This window comes from Poecile atricapillus, chromosome 26, assembly GCF_030490865.1.
Source record: "Poecile atricapillus isolate bPoeAtr1 chromosome 26, bPoeAtr1.hap1, whole genome shotgun sequence".
In the NCBI taxonomy this organism is placed as follows: Eukaryota; Metazoa; Chordata; class Aves; order Passeriformes; family Paridae; genus Poecile; species Poecile atricapillus.
The window spans coordinates 6,353,938-6,368,751 of record NC_081274.1 but is presented as its reverse complement, the minus strand read 5'-3'; the positions used below and the strand labels follow the sequence as shown (position 1 = coordinate 6,368,751).

The window sequence follows — 14,814 nt, the reverse complement described above, 5'->3', positions numbered from 1 at the left end:
AGAGGTCATCTACACACAGATATTTTCGGGTTATACTTTTAAGGACTCATGTTTAGAGACTGCGAGGGTTAGCTTCTTTTATTATTTTTTGGTTGATAATTGGATTATGTGATAGGGATTTCAGATGCCTCGCTTCAGTGCTATCTAGAATTGTAGCTTTACTTGCAGCATTTTACAGACGGACTAACTAACTAATTATAGATTTATTAGGTCGTTGAGTGTAATCTTTTTTCAGGTTACGAAGATTTTTTTAGGGAAAAGGACTCAATATTAGTTTCTGATTTTGTTTCAGTTGTTTTGACTTTTGGTTTTGTGTTAGTAGGCGTTGAGGGTCTTTTTTTTGCGTCTTTATTATCATTATTTACTGGTCGATTGGTTTTGTTTGTGCACTTTTCACTTTTTGTGCTAGTAGCAACAGCTATTGGTTGAGGTTTGTTGTTTGGTTTAGCTACTAGCTTTGTAATTGGGAGGCTGGTTGCAGTTTGAGTAATTGGGGTAGCTGTTGATTTATTTTTTTGTTTCTTTCTTCTTGTTTGCTGCCTTACAGTATCTAGCAATGCACGGTACGCATATGCTAGGGCTTAGCTTATTGCAATGATCTTTTTTTTTTTGGAATTAACTTGACACTTTTTTTTTAGGTATTTTTCTATTTCAATTGGATTTAGAATTTGTTCATGTGGGAAGTCTCAAACTACAGGGTCAGAGAATTTTTTTAGGATTTGGCTTATATCTTCTCATTCTTTACTCTACTTAGGATTTTTTATGCTCGATTTAGGGGTTTCATCAGTCTCTCTAGAAATCTCAGCTTTCATTTTAGAGAGGCTGAAGACTGTATAGAGGAAATTTACTAGATTAAATGTCAGGAAGGTGGTTTTTCTAACATTTAGGGGAAACTGAACACTTGCTAATAGTGATGTAACTGATTTAGAGGAGAAGAAGGAAAGGAAAGGTTGAAAAGTTTCGTTCTTTGCTTTTCTTTTAACAAACTGGGTGCATAACTATACTTATGAATTTTTTATATTTGGAACAGATTTTAGCACTTGAATAACTTTTTTAAAAATTATAATTACTAGGCTCAGCTTAATAGTTATTTTAATTCGTGCTTTTCTACTGTAAAAGCAATGTGTTAGGGACAACACTGTTGCTAGTTGTGGATAAGAAAATAAACTAAGGGACTACAAAGGTATTAAAACTTAAAAAAAGTTTAGCGATTAGAAACACATGAAGGCCTGTACTTTAAAAGACATTATTAATTCAAGTAGCATGGCTGGATGGTTAGGGACTGTTTTATTTTATCTCAATACAAAGTAATTGCTACTTTAATACAATTAGTACAGGGTTTTTTCACTCTTTCGTGCCCCACGTTGAGCGCCAATGAATGTATTTGTCTTGGTTTAGGGCAAATTTAGGAGAAAACTTTCAGTGGGGCTTCCCCCCCCACCCCGGGAAGCAAACTCACGTGGCTCTTTTCCCCCACCCCCCAACCGGTTCGGGAAGAGATTTCTCTGAGAGAAGTGGAAAAAACCTGTTTATTTCACAAGCACAGCACTACCCAGCACAAAAATGAATGATATCAAATTACAAAACCTCTCGCCGTTCAGAAGAGATGACAAAATTCAGAGGGTCTCTTTCCTGTGGGTGTTTGCTCTGTTATCAGTCCCTCTGGTGCTGGAAGATGCCGCTGCCCAGGCTGGGCTCCCGGTAGTCCACGGGTGCAAGCTCCCGGTGCTCCCCCAAGTCCCCAGTCCAAAGCAGGTTCGATTCGTTTCAGAAAAGGCAAAGAAAACAGTCCAGGAAGACCTCTCTGCTCCGGCTAGTTGGAAAGCCAAGGCGATCTGTGTCTTGTTGTCTGTCTGTGCTGTAGTCAAAACTCCCGATGCGGGGGGAGCAAGTACAGTCTCTGATAACAGACTCGGTGCTTCTTTTCCACTCACTTTTACTCTTAGATGGAATTTTAAGAATATAAAACCTGTCTCTGGGTTAGGTGGACGAATAGGGATACAATTTAACATCATAATCAACCCAGGACAATAATATATACACATAATAATACTACAGTATTATATTTTATATTATTTATAAGCATGGTTTCTAAACATAGAAAATAATGTAAAATTATAGATACAAAAATAATGTAAAATAATGTAAAATACATAATAATATGAAATACGAAAACACAATAAAATAATGTAAAATATATAAAATACAATATATAGCTATATAAAATATAATATATACTGTATGAAATGTAAATACATTTGGTTATTTTAAATATAATATTGTAATATATTAACTTATAATAAATGTAGTTACATATATAGTTATATATAACATGATACAAGAATATAAATCTGTAATTTTTAATATAATACATTAAAATATACAATATATGATAATAAATATGACAAAAATAATAGAAAAAAACCTATAAATAAATTTTATTTTCAAACTTAACTGGAATAATTAAATAGCAAATGGCAATGACTTATTTTAGCTTACATGAAAAGGCAAAGTTATTTTAATAATTATTTTCAATGAGATTCATTAATTGGAAAATTTCCCCAAAATTCTCCTTTTCCTCTTCAGGTTTGTGGAGGACAGAACTACGTGGGACATTTACAGGCAGTTCATGTGGGGGGCGGGTCTGCTCATCAGCCCTGTCCTGGAGCCGGTGAGGAAACTGGGACAAAATGGGCAAAATGAGGGAAATCCCCAAAAAACACCCAAATACCCGAAAATTGGGATTTCGGCATGAAAAGCCCCAAAATGTTTCATTCCAGGGTGTGTCCGAGGTGCGTGCATATCTGCCTGATGCCCGCTGGTTCAATTTCCACACTGTGAGTTCCTCAAAAATCTCCTTTTTCCTGATAAGAAAATGGAATTGGAATTGGATAATTGATTATTTGGACCACATGTATGTGAAAAACATAATTAATATCATTTAACTGAGAGAATTAGTGAATTTTTCCCCCAGATGTTGAGCAGGGGGAGGAGCAATAGTGATGGAAAAAAATTACCTTATAAATATATTTTATTTTATTTAACTTTATTGTCTTTTATTTAATTTCATTGTATTTCTTCCTTTTGTTGTCTTTATTTAATTTGATCTTATTTTAACCCCATTTTAAAATTTATTTTAATTTTTCATCATTTGATAGTTCATTTTTCTCAATTATATCTCAATTTAAAATTTTAATTTTATTCATTCTATTGAATATATTTTTTCACAGATTTTATTTTATTGCATTTAATTTCATGACACCTTATTTTATTTTCAGCTTTATTTATTTTATTGTATGTATTTCATTTAACCTTATCTCATGTTATTTTAGCATTAATATTTTCTGTTACTTTATTTTGTCTCACTTTGCTTTACTTTATCTCATTTTATAAATGCACAATAAATTACCTATGTTATATAAAAAAAATGAAATTTATACTACACAAATTTTGAAAAACAGCCCGAGAATAAAAAAAATTTTTGAAATGTAAAGATTTTATTCAGTTCAATGACTTCAGTTGAAAAAATAAATTCACTAAGTTTAAACAGTCAATAGCATTCAATGAAATCCAATCAAATTTAACAAAATTCAATTAAATGCAATAAATTTAAAAAATTTCAACCTCAATAAATGTTAAAAAACAAAAAAATTCAATAAATTTTTAAAAATCTAGACGAAAAAATGTTGATAAAGTTCAATGTACCAAAAAAATAAACACCTAGCAATTTTTTAAAAAATCCAATACATTGGATCATTAAGAAATTTAATTAATTTTTAAACAGCAATAACATTCAATAAATTTAAGAGTGTAAAACCCAATTCATTTTTAAAATTTACCAAAATTTGAGGTATCTGAAAGTTTTTTTAAAAATCAAGAAAACACAAAAATTTCAAAATCAATAAAACTAAAAAAAAATTCAGTAACTTCAAATAAATTAAATAAAGAGGCTCATTTTGGGTATTTTGTCATAAACTTTTCATTAATTTTTGGTAAATTTCTCACACTTTTCGTAAATTTCTATATGTTTATATAAAATTTTGTCAGTTTCTGTCTCCTTTTAGTAAACTAGTTTTTTAGTAAATTTTTGTCATTTTTTTGTAAGCTTTCACAAATTTCTTAAATTTCTAGCAACTTTTGTAAATTTCTGCTTGCTATTGTAAATTTTTTGTCAGTTCTTAGTAAAGTTTTGTCAACTTCTGTGAATTTCTGTCGATTTTAAGTAAATTTTTTGTACTTTATAATTTCTTGTCCATTTTTTGTCTTTTTTTTTTTTTTTTTTTTTTTGTGATTTTTTCTCAATTTTTTGGTCAATTTTTTGGAAAACTCTGTGATTATTTATGAATTTAACCATTTTTCGACATTCCCCAGGATGAGGAGGTTGGATTCCGTCGCCAGTTCCAGAACTTTCCAGCACCCCTGGGCCACATCAACCTCCATGTGCGGGGAGGCCACATCCTCCCCCAGCAGCTCCCGGCCAACAACACTTGGTTCAGGTGAAAAACGGGGACAATTTCCTTGCGTTTGGGGTTTTTAACTCGATAAAGAAACATAATGTGAATTACTATGTATTTTAAACTACTATTATTAGTGTATATTTAATATTTAATAAGTATATATTAATGTATAGTTATATATTGAATATATAATACATTATATTATATATGTTATATATAATGTATAACTTAATATATTAATATTTGTATTTTATTTTATAATTTGTCTTTGAATTTTCTGTATTTTCTTATATTTAATATATTTTATATATTTCAATAGATAGAAAATAATATTTGTAATGGTAGTGAAAATAATGTTTAATATAGTATTATAATATTATCATCTTATAATATTATAATACTATATTAAACATATACACACATATATAACATTAAAAATGTTATATATAATTTTATAATATGTAATAGTATTTGTATAATAAGTAATTAAAATACTCCATTATTATATGTAACTAATAAAATATAATTTAAAATATTAAATTATTAAATATTAATTTATATTTTATAAATATAATATTTTAATATAATGTTATAATATATTAAACATTATTATTACTACATTACTATTATGATTTTTATTTATCAAATATATGAAATATATAAAAAATACAGAAAATTTAAAGATAGAATATGAAAGAGAAAATATTAAAGATAAAAGATAAAATACTAAATATAGAATATATGGTATGGTAAGAAGCACCAACCAAATAAAATATGGCAAATTAAAATTGAACTGCAATTTATTCTGTTGGTTCTTGGGATTGTAAATTAATAGGATATAAAATAAAATGTAATTCCTAGTTCCTAGTGTTAATAATTTTTATCATATAAGTAATTGCATTGCTGTATACTCCTTTGCATGATATTTTATATTGTATATGATCTTAAATATTAAATGTAAAAACATACTTTATGCATAAAAGATAATTTCCATATTTATAAATATGTATATATAAAACATATAGAAATATATAGAAACATTATACAATACATAACATGCAAAACATAATACGTTTTATATTGCATATATAAAATAAAATTTAATATAATTATATAAATAATATAAATTATATACATAAAACATAATGTATAAAATATTTATTCTTATAATTATGTATTGTCTATTATAGATATATTATATGTTGTGTTTCATCTTTAATAACCCGCTTTTAATTTTGTATTAAATTAAATAATTAAAAGTTAAATTATAAAATTAAAATTTAAATATAAGTAGTGTTTTCCATACATAAAGGTATACTCATTCATACTTAATATGCATAAATATTAATACATGTAATAAGTAGCATAGTTATTTTAAATGTCTCATATAATTTTAACATAAGTACACCTTAGATAATATATATTATGTATTATTTGCATATTAATTAAAATATAGAAATATGTGAAAGGCATCATTTATTAATATTTTATATCTGGTATAGAAACTTTATTATATATAATTACATATTCCAGAATATATGTAAAATAAGAGATATTTCTATTTTGTATGATATATTGTTTATAATCATTATATATAACATAAACAACAATTATATATTATTACATAATTTCAGAAACTAGAAACAGACTATAAAAACACATTAGATTAAAACTTTAAAATAAATATGTAAACATATGTAAACATACAAATATACATAAATAAATATACGAATATGTAAATATGTAAATATATACAAATCCACAGCATTATAGATATTTAAATACCAAAATACTTAAATATGTAAATATGTAAGTATGTAAATAATACGAGTGTATCAATTTCTACAAATATAAACAAAGATAAATATATAATTTACATGTGAAATATAAATTATAATTTTATCTACTGCAAATAAACCCTGCAAATCAAAATCAAAATTTTAAAAATCAATTCCAAACCCAAAACTCAAACACATTCCCTCAATCCCACTAAAATCCCAACACCAACATAAGGAACCCTCCCAATTTCCTCTCAGCTGGATCTCTTTCCCCCTCATTACATTTTCCCAATTTCCCACCTGTGTAATCGCAAATTCCCTGGATTTAGGTGCCAAATCCTAAAAGTTTGGTTTTTCCAGCCGCCAGAACCCGCTGCTCCTGACTGTTGCTCTGGACGACGCCCAGGAGGCCTCGGGGAACTTCTACTGGGATGATGGCGTGGGCATCGGTCAGCCTCATTTGCAAAATTAATTAATACATTCATTAATCAACTCATGGCCTGCTGGCACAAATTTCCTACCTTTTTTTTGGTCCTTAATTTGAATTTTTGGGGATTTCTGGTTGTTTTGTGAAGCGACAAAACCAAATAAAATATGAAGGTGTTGAGGTTCATTAACGAAGATAAAATGCAAATGAAGTGAAATTTGGAGGAATAAAAAGACACATTAATGGCTAAATTAAGGTTAAGTTCATTAATTAAAGTTTCTAAAATTAAGTTAATAAAAGCTTCTCACAGTTAAAAGGATAAAACTTAACTAATGTAAATTTTTATTATATTCATAAAAATATTCTGCAGTAAAAGGATGAAGTATTTTATTTTGGTTTAATTTTTGTTTAATTTTGTTATTTTTGTTTATTTTCCTTTTCTTGTGGTTCTTCTATTCGTTGTTATTTTATTTGCAGGGGTTTTTTTATGGTATTGGTAAGTTTATAGGTTAATTTTTCTTTTATTCTTCACTTTTGTATTTGTTTTACTTTTGATTTTTTTGTTTTATTTTTATTTTATTAATTTTCATTTAAATTTTTGTTTTTATTTTATTGAGTTAATTTTTATTCATATTTATTTCTTTTTATTGGTGCTTTGAATTTATTTTTATTATTTTCTTCATTTTTCTCTTTATTTTGCTCATTTTTGGTTTTGGTTTATTTATTTTATTGTCTTTATTTTGTAAAATTATGTTTTATTATTTGTTTCATTTTAATTTTTAAAAATTATTTATTATTTCTATTTTTGATTTTATGCATTTAATTTCTTTTTCTTATTAAATTTTAATTTTACATTTATATTTCACCTTATTTTTTATTTTATTCTTTTTTTTTATTTTATTTTTAATTCCTTATTTTTGTTGGCTGGTCCAGAGGTCTGTCTGACCCCCAGCACTGCCACCGACTACACCGGACAGGGTTCACGCGAAGAATGGCTGTCCAAGGGGTCTTGGGCGGCTCCTAGTGAGGAGTAACTCCTATGAGCAGTCTGAGGCTTCAAGTGATCAGCTCTTTAAGAAGTGATTTCAGCTCTTGCAGTGATCAGCTCAGATCAGCCCAGTTCTGCTCATGGGTTACCCCAGCCGATGCATAGACGAGAGATAGGAGGCCGTGTAGAGTTCAACAGAGTCCTTTATTGGCAGTCTTCAGCGAAGGGAGCCAGTGACGGTCACATCCACTGAACTGGGCAAAAGCTGGGTTTTTTATAGCCAAGGGGAGAATTGGGAAAATGACCAATAGTTTAGGACCAGGGTAAAATGACCAATGGTTTACAAGGAGATAACATGGGGTCCCAAAGCAGGAAGGGGTCCACAGCTTGGTCACCATGACTAAGTACTCTTATCTTAGGGGGCAGATCACCAAGGAGGAAGCCTGTCACAGGACTGGCTTTCCTCCAACCATATTTTGTCTGTATTTTTTTATTTTATCAATTTTAATTTTTTTTCCATTTTAAATTTTATTTTTATTGTTCCTTATCCTATAATTTTATCTTTTTGTTTTTCTTTGTTTTTAATTTTTCTTTTCTATTTTAATTTTAATTTCCATTTCAATTTTAATTTAAATTTAATTCTCATTTCAACTTAATTTTTCTTTTCTTTGCTCACTCCAGACACTTTTGAGAAGGGCGAGTACCTAATGATGTCGTTCACTGCCAGCTCTGTGAGTCCCAAACCAAATTTTTAACCAAAATTTCCTTTTCAACCACTTCTTTATTATTTGTCCTCTTGTTCTAACCATTTTAATCCTTTTTTAGCCCTTTTCCTCTCTAATATTTTTAATAGGTTTTTTCCTTTTTTAATATTTGTAATAGTCATTAACCCACTTTTCCTCATTTTTTTCTCCTGTTTTTATCCTTCTAATCCCATTTTCGTCTTTTTCATCATCTTTTAGTCCCTTAAAACCTCTTTGTGCCCTTTTTAGTCCCATTTTAATCCTTTTAACCTCTTTGAGTCCATTTGCTTCTATTTGAACCTTTCCATTCAATTTTAGCAATTTTCCATCCTGCTTGAATCCTTTTTAATCCTATTTCAATCCTCAAATCCTCTTTTTGTTCTTTTTGATCCTTTTAAATAATTTTAATCCACTTTTAATAATTTTTCGACAATTTTAATCCTATTTTAGTCTTTTTCATCATCTTTTAGTCCATTAAAACCTCTTTTGACCCGTTTCTGTCCCATTTTAGTGCCTTTAATTCTGGTTTAGTCATTTCTCATCTCATTTTAGTCAGTTTCATCCTGTTTTAATCCATTTCATCCAATTCAAGTCATCTTCATTCAGCTTTTTAATTTTTAATCCTATTTAAGTCCTTTTCATCCTGCTTTAATATTTTTTCCAGTTTCTCCTTTTTCATTCTGTTCTAATCTTTTTTTTATCCAGTTTTATTTTTTTAACAAAGTTTTTGTCTTTTTCCTCCTGTTTTTGTCCCTTTAATCTGGTTTTCATATATTTCATCCCATTTTAGTCTTTTTGAAATACTTTTTAATCCAATTTTCATTCTTTTAATCTGTTTTAATCCTTTTAATAACATTATAATTATTTTTAACACCATTTTAAATTATTAAAGACTCTTTAATCCTGTTTTATTCCATGTACATCCAGTTTTAATGTTTTTACACCGCTTTATTTAAACGTATATTTCGTATGTATATTTTGTATACTGTATTTTTATTTTATTTTTAATACTTAAAAATATTTAACCTTTTTTTAATCCTCTTCTTGTTCTTCCTAATCCAGTTTTAAACCTTTAAAATCCCATTTAAATCCCTTTTATCCTCTTTTAAACCCTTCCTAATAATTTTTTAATCAATTCCAATATTTTTTCCCACCAAAAAATTCTCACCAGGCAGGTATTTTTAGTATTTTTAACTTTCTTTTTTTACAATTATTCAATGTCTTTTTTTTTTTCTTGGTAGCAGAAATTCCATGGGAAAAGGTGGAAAACTGATAAAACCCAAACTATCAGAATTTTGGGGGAAATGAGTAAACCCAAAAAGAATTTATTGATTAAAAAAGAGGATTAATGGGATTTAAACAGGATTTTAAATTAAATTCAAATTAAAAGGTTTAAAATTGGATTAGGAAAGATGAGAAGAGGATTAAAAAACATAAAATCTGGGTTAAAATAAAACAGTGTAAAAAGGATTGAAAGACATGAAAACAGGATGAAAATGGAATAAAGCAGGATTAAAGAGTCTTTTAAATACTAATTTAAAATGGGGTCAACAATAATTATAATGGTATTAAAAGGATTAAAACTGATTAAAAGGTTGCAAATGGGATTTAAAAATATTTTGAAAAGACTAAAATGAGGTGAAATGGATGAAAAAAAAGAAAAAAATCACACCCATCAAACAGGTGTGGAAAGAAGGGGAATTCTGAGCAATCTGAGAAAATCCCTGATTTTTTTTCTCCTTCTCCCCAGAACATTCTGGAGCTGCGGGTGCTGCATGGGGGGTACATGGACCCAAATTCCCTGAAATTCACAGAAATTAAGGTGCTGGGGGTCCCTGGGAGCGTCCAGGAAGTGACAGTGACGCGCGATGGGCTTGATGTCCCGTCCCCTCATGCCGTGGCCCATGACCCCCAAAAACAGGTAAATTCCAGGCAGTTTGGGGTTTCTAAAACTCTGGGGTTTTGGGGCAAAAAAGCGGCACTGGAGGAGCCCAAACTTGGTGTGGTTTGGGCAAAATTTGTTTTTTTGGAGAGAATTAATGGGAATTAATGAGTGGAAAGTTGATTTATGTTAATGTATGGATCCAAAATGGCTGTTATGAGGCAATATGTTAAATAATGTGTATATACTATATGCTATATACGATATACTATATATAAATAAATTATATATCAAGAAATTTTATATATATATTTCTAAAAGTTATATAATATATATTAATAACTATAAAATCCACATAATGTGATATAAAGTGCTATTTTCTATATTACATAGTGATATAGATGATATATTACATAATATATAAAATTATTATGTAAAAGAACAGAAATAAATGATGTAAAATCCACAGCAGAAAGTACCAAAAGCTCCTGTAATTAACCAAAAATTTCACAATTGTGGTAAAATCCCACAGGAACTGCCTGGGAGTCATTTTTTGCTGCTTTTTTTTTTCCCAAAGGTGCTGAAAATCACCCAACTGGAGCTGGAGCTGGGTCAGAACTACACCCTGAAATGGGCCTAAAGACCCAAAAGTGGCGCTGCACTGGAAATTGGAACTTTCTCACATCCATAAATTATTTCTCACTTTTTCTGCCTCTCCAGATCCTTAAAATAACTTTATTATTGTACTAAAAAATGTGTAAAAAGTTCTTGTTTTGTTAATTTACTCAGAGCTAATTTATTCCTCATTATTTTACTCTGCCTTAATCTACTCCGCATTAATTTATTCTGTGTTAATTTATTCAGGAAGCTGCTGTTCTGCTCTTGTTATGTGGAATTTTCCCATTTTTAATAATTTTGGCTCTCCCTACAGCTCCATATTTGGAGCTGTGAATTTTCCGTGGGAAACGAGTTTTTTTGGCGATTTTTGAACATTAAAAATTGACGAATTCAGTAAATTTGATGGAAGTATTGTGAATGGCGGGAAAGGGAGGGTGACAAATCCATACAAATTCTTCTTCCAGCCTCATTTGCACATCGTGAGTGGGGAGAAGGACTTAATTACGGTGTTAATTAATGTGGATGTTAAATGCAAAAAAAGGAAGGAGGGAGCACAGTGTCAGTGGGAAACCAAGTCACAGAACTTTCTCAGACTGGCCTGAGAAGTGTGGCCTGGGAAATCATAAGGAGGAATCAAATCAATCCTTAGAGATAGAAGACAACCTTGCAGGTGTTGTTTGTCACCTTGTTGTTTTCTTACAAGAGAAGGTCAAGGGGTGGTGTACACAACAGACCAGTGATGGTGATGCGTTCGTTTAATGGCCAATGAGAATTTTACCTTTCTGGACCTTCTCAGACCTGTCTATAAAACAAGATCTGGAATAATAAAACTTACTCTCTTGTGCAACTCAGAAGAGAGTCCGTGTCGTTACTTTTGCTGTTCCCAATACAGAGCGACATGTGGTGGACCCCAACGTTTGTTGCAGCTGAGACTGAAAGCGTGCCTCCCGTTTCTCCTCTGAAGAGAGGTAAGTAAAAAAATTCTCCTGTGCTTTCCTGGAGGGAAATGGTCTCTTCAACCACAGGACAGAGGACCCAACTGGTGACCGGGCCTGGAGTGGTAAATCTCAACAAAGCTAGAGTTTAGATTCCCAGGATAAGCCACTGCATTTGCATATTGCATTTGCGAGCCATTGGGATAAAAGGTTCCTACAATGGGGAACCAAAGTTCCACTGAGGAACAACTCGTCCTCTTTGCATGAAAGGACACTTTTCCATGCTTTGGGCTTACTGTCTCAGAAGATTCCATGTGGGCAAAAGCCCAGGGTTTTACAATAACCACCGACAATGCCTTTAATCTCAATATCTGGCAGTTGATGGGAGACCATATATGGTCCGAGTTAACTAATGGAGATACCAGCGTGTGTACGCTGGCAACCACCTGGGGCATGCTCTCTAAAGCATTACAACAGTGCCCATCTGGGGATGGTGATGAGGGGATGGAGGATTTGGATGCCAGGGATGCCTCTTCTATACACACTGAGAAGCTGGAGGACGGGACCGGGAACAATTTAAGTAGTGTTTCCTCAGCTCTGCCCAGACTCTCAAGGGACATTGGACTTGGGTGAAAAAAGTCTCTCTCTACGAGACTATGTTCCTCCAAAATATCCTTCCCCCGGGATATTGTAAGGCCAAAGTATCCATCACCCACAGAATTGCTTGAAAGGGCTTCATCAACAGATGGGTGGCGGGAAAGTGGCAAATGTCTGCTTCCATTTGTGCCCTCCACAGCACCATTCTCAGCACCGCAAGCGGCCATGGGAGAGCCTGCACTACCAATGGTTCCCTTCGCCCCCACCCCCGACACCCCCTGCACCCCTTTCTCCTGCTGTACTGCTGACAGTACAGCAGTCCCCGCAGCAGACCCCCAGCACGGTGGGAGGGGTCTTTCCGTCAGCGCACCCCCCCCCCCACTTCCATCTGTGGGGCCTGCACATGCATCAGAATTGCTGGGGCAACCACTGCTGCAGACCGTGGTGTGGTGGGAAAAGCTGCCCCTTCAGCCCTTTGGCTTCCAGCTATGGGGCCCATGCCTGAGCCTGCACGGCTTCCTCCCCCTGCCCAAAGCAGATGCTCTGCCACCATGCCTCCTGCTGTTTCAGAGCAACCATCTGTGGTGCCCGCAGCTGCTGCTCCCCTCGACTCTGCATCTCTGGCCAGCCTGCCCTCCTCTGCTCCCTGTGCATCACCTGACACACCACTTCCCCGGGACACAGACAGTGATCCAGCTGGCGACCAGCACTCCACCCCACAGTGGGGCAGCACTGAAACTGCCAAGCTGCGAGATCACCCCAGAGCCATCTCTGGACACTGCCACCGTGTCAGGTCATCATGCATCCGAAGCACCTGGGACACTTTCAGGAGGCAGAAAAAAGCAAACTTTGGAAATGGGAGATTAGGATTTACTAGAGAGGATATGGGTGCTCTATTGTATAGTTGGTACTTCTTTATCATCCCAGGTTTTGTCTCTGCATGGTCAGTTGGGAAAACAAAAAGTTGAGCAGGGGGAGGAAAGATTTCTAGAGGTTTTATTCTGATGTTTCTTATCCTTGTAGTCCTGTTAATAAAGTTCATGTATTTCTTTTAAGTTTTAAGCCTGTTTTTCCCTTCTCCTAATCCATATCTGGTGATTTTAGCCAGCACTAAAGGGATGAGGGGGGACCCAGGATGAATTTGGGGAGCCTGGGTGGGTCATGAAGGGACCCTCAGGAGTCTCATAGGGGGTGAGGAGGGCAAAGAACAGGGCAACCCCAAGGATGGGTTTGGGGAGTTGGAGCTTCCATGGCAGTGGCATGGGGAGATCTGCCCATGGAATTTCATGGGAATGGCATGGCAGAGAGATCCATCTAGAGAATTCCCACAGGAATGGTACCACAGTGGGATCCATCCATGGAAGTGCCATGGGAATGGGATGCCTGAGATCCACCCATGGAATTCCCATGGGAATTCCCATGTTCCCAAAATTTGCCCTCCCAAATCCTACATTCTCATTCCCATATTGTCATAGGAATTCTGCCCTCCCCAACTTTATACTCCAGTGCCTCCCACCCATATCTGACATAATTCGGGAAACATTCCCGCAGCTGTGACCCAGGGAATTTGTTAATTCCTTGGCCTGGATCTCATGGGTCCTCATGGTGGTGCCACATTTTCCATCGCAGCCCCACAGATCCCCCAGCCCCAGCTCCCCCCACTCAGCCCTGCTCTGGCTGTGCCACTGCTGCAGCATCTACAGCTCCTGGGTGGCCCTGTGCTGGTGCCGCTCCTTGTGCCAGCTCTAGCTATCCCAAGATCCCAGTTCAGCTTCGGCCTCCATGCCCAGCAGCTGTGGCTCCACCCAGCCCCACTTGCTGCAGTGGCACTGGAAGGGGATCCCAGCCAGGGACCCCATGGACATGGACTGCGGGAAGCCCAGGCCAGGCTCTGACAGCGCTGTGTGCAGGTAACAGGGAGAGGAGAACTGGGGGGAAACGGAGATTCGGGATCAGGGAGGTCACATCTGAAGGAAGGGCGGAACAGGGTGTTGGGGGTTAGGTGTCTTTTTTTTTTGTTCTGGCTTGCCTGTGGAACTTTTACCCATTAGTTTCGGGGACAACCTAACTGTGGGTATTTAGTGGGTGCTTGACAAAAGACAAAGAGTGTCTGGGCCCAGGGGGAGAAGTGGGGCAGGAAAAAGGAGGGTGGGGACAGTTTGGTGGGCTTCTCTTCAGCTTTGGAGAAAGATATTTTTGGGCGCGGAGCTGTTGAGGTGGGGAGAAGGGAATTTCGCCATCACCCAGACGGAGCTGCTGCTTCTTCTCCTTCTTCCCTCTTCGTTGGTTGGCCTCACACGCCCTGTACTGCTGGGACGTGTGGCAGTGCCAGCCACCGCCGCGGAGCTGCTGATACACCTCATCCACCGGCCCAGGATCTCAGCTCATC

General features: G+C 34.4%; 1 protein-coding gene across 1 annotated transcript in view; it reads left to right on the top strand.

The window, feature by feature from the left end:
• The window catches only part of LOC131588470 (maltase-glucoamylase-like), a 69,157-nt gene extending 57,494 nt beyond the window's left edge, over window positions 1–11,663 (top strand). Inside the window, exons 41-47 of the mRNA XM_058857340.1 lie at window positions 2,587–2,671; window positions 2,781–2,837; window positions 4,372–4,496; window positions 6,596–6,684; window positions 8,332–8,381; window positions 10,144–10,314; window positions 10,853–11,663. Of these exons, the coding sequence (XP_058713323.1) occupies window positions 2,587–2,671; window positions 2,781–2,837; window positions 4,372–4,496; window positions 6,596–6,684; window positions 8,332–8,381; window positions 10,144–10,314; window positions 10,853–10,915 (640 nt within the window). The 3' untranslated portion in view covers window positions 10,916–11,663. The remainder of the gene's footprint in view (window positions 1–2,586; window positions 2,672–2,780; window positions 2,838–4,371; window positions 4,497–6,595; window positions 6,685–8,331; window positions 8,382–10,143; window positions 10,315–10,852) is intronic.
• Window positions 11,664–14,814: the final 3,151 nt, after the last annotated feature.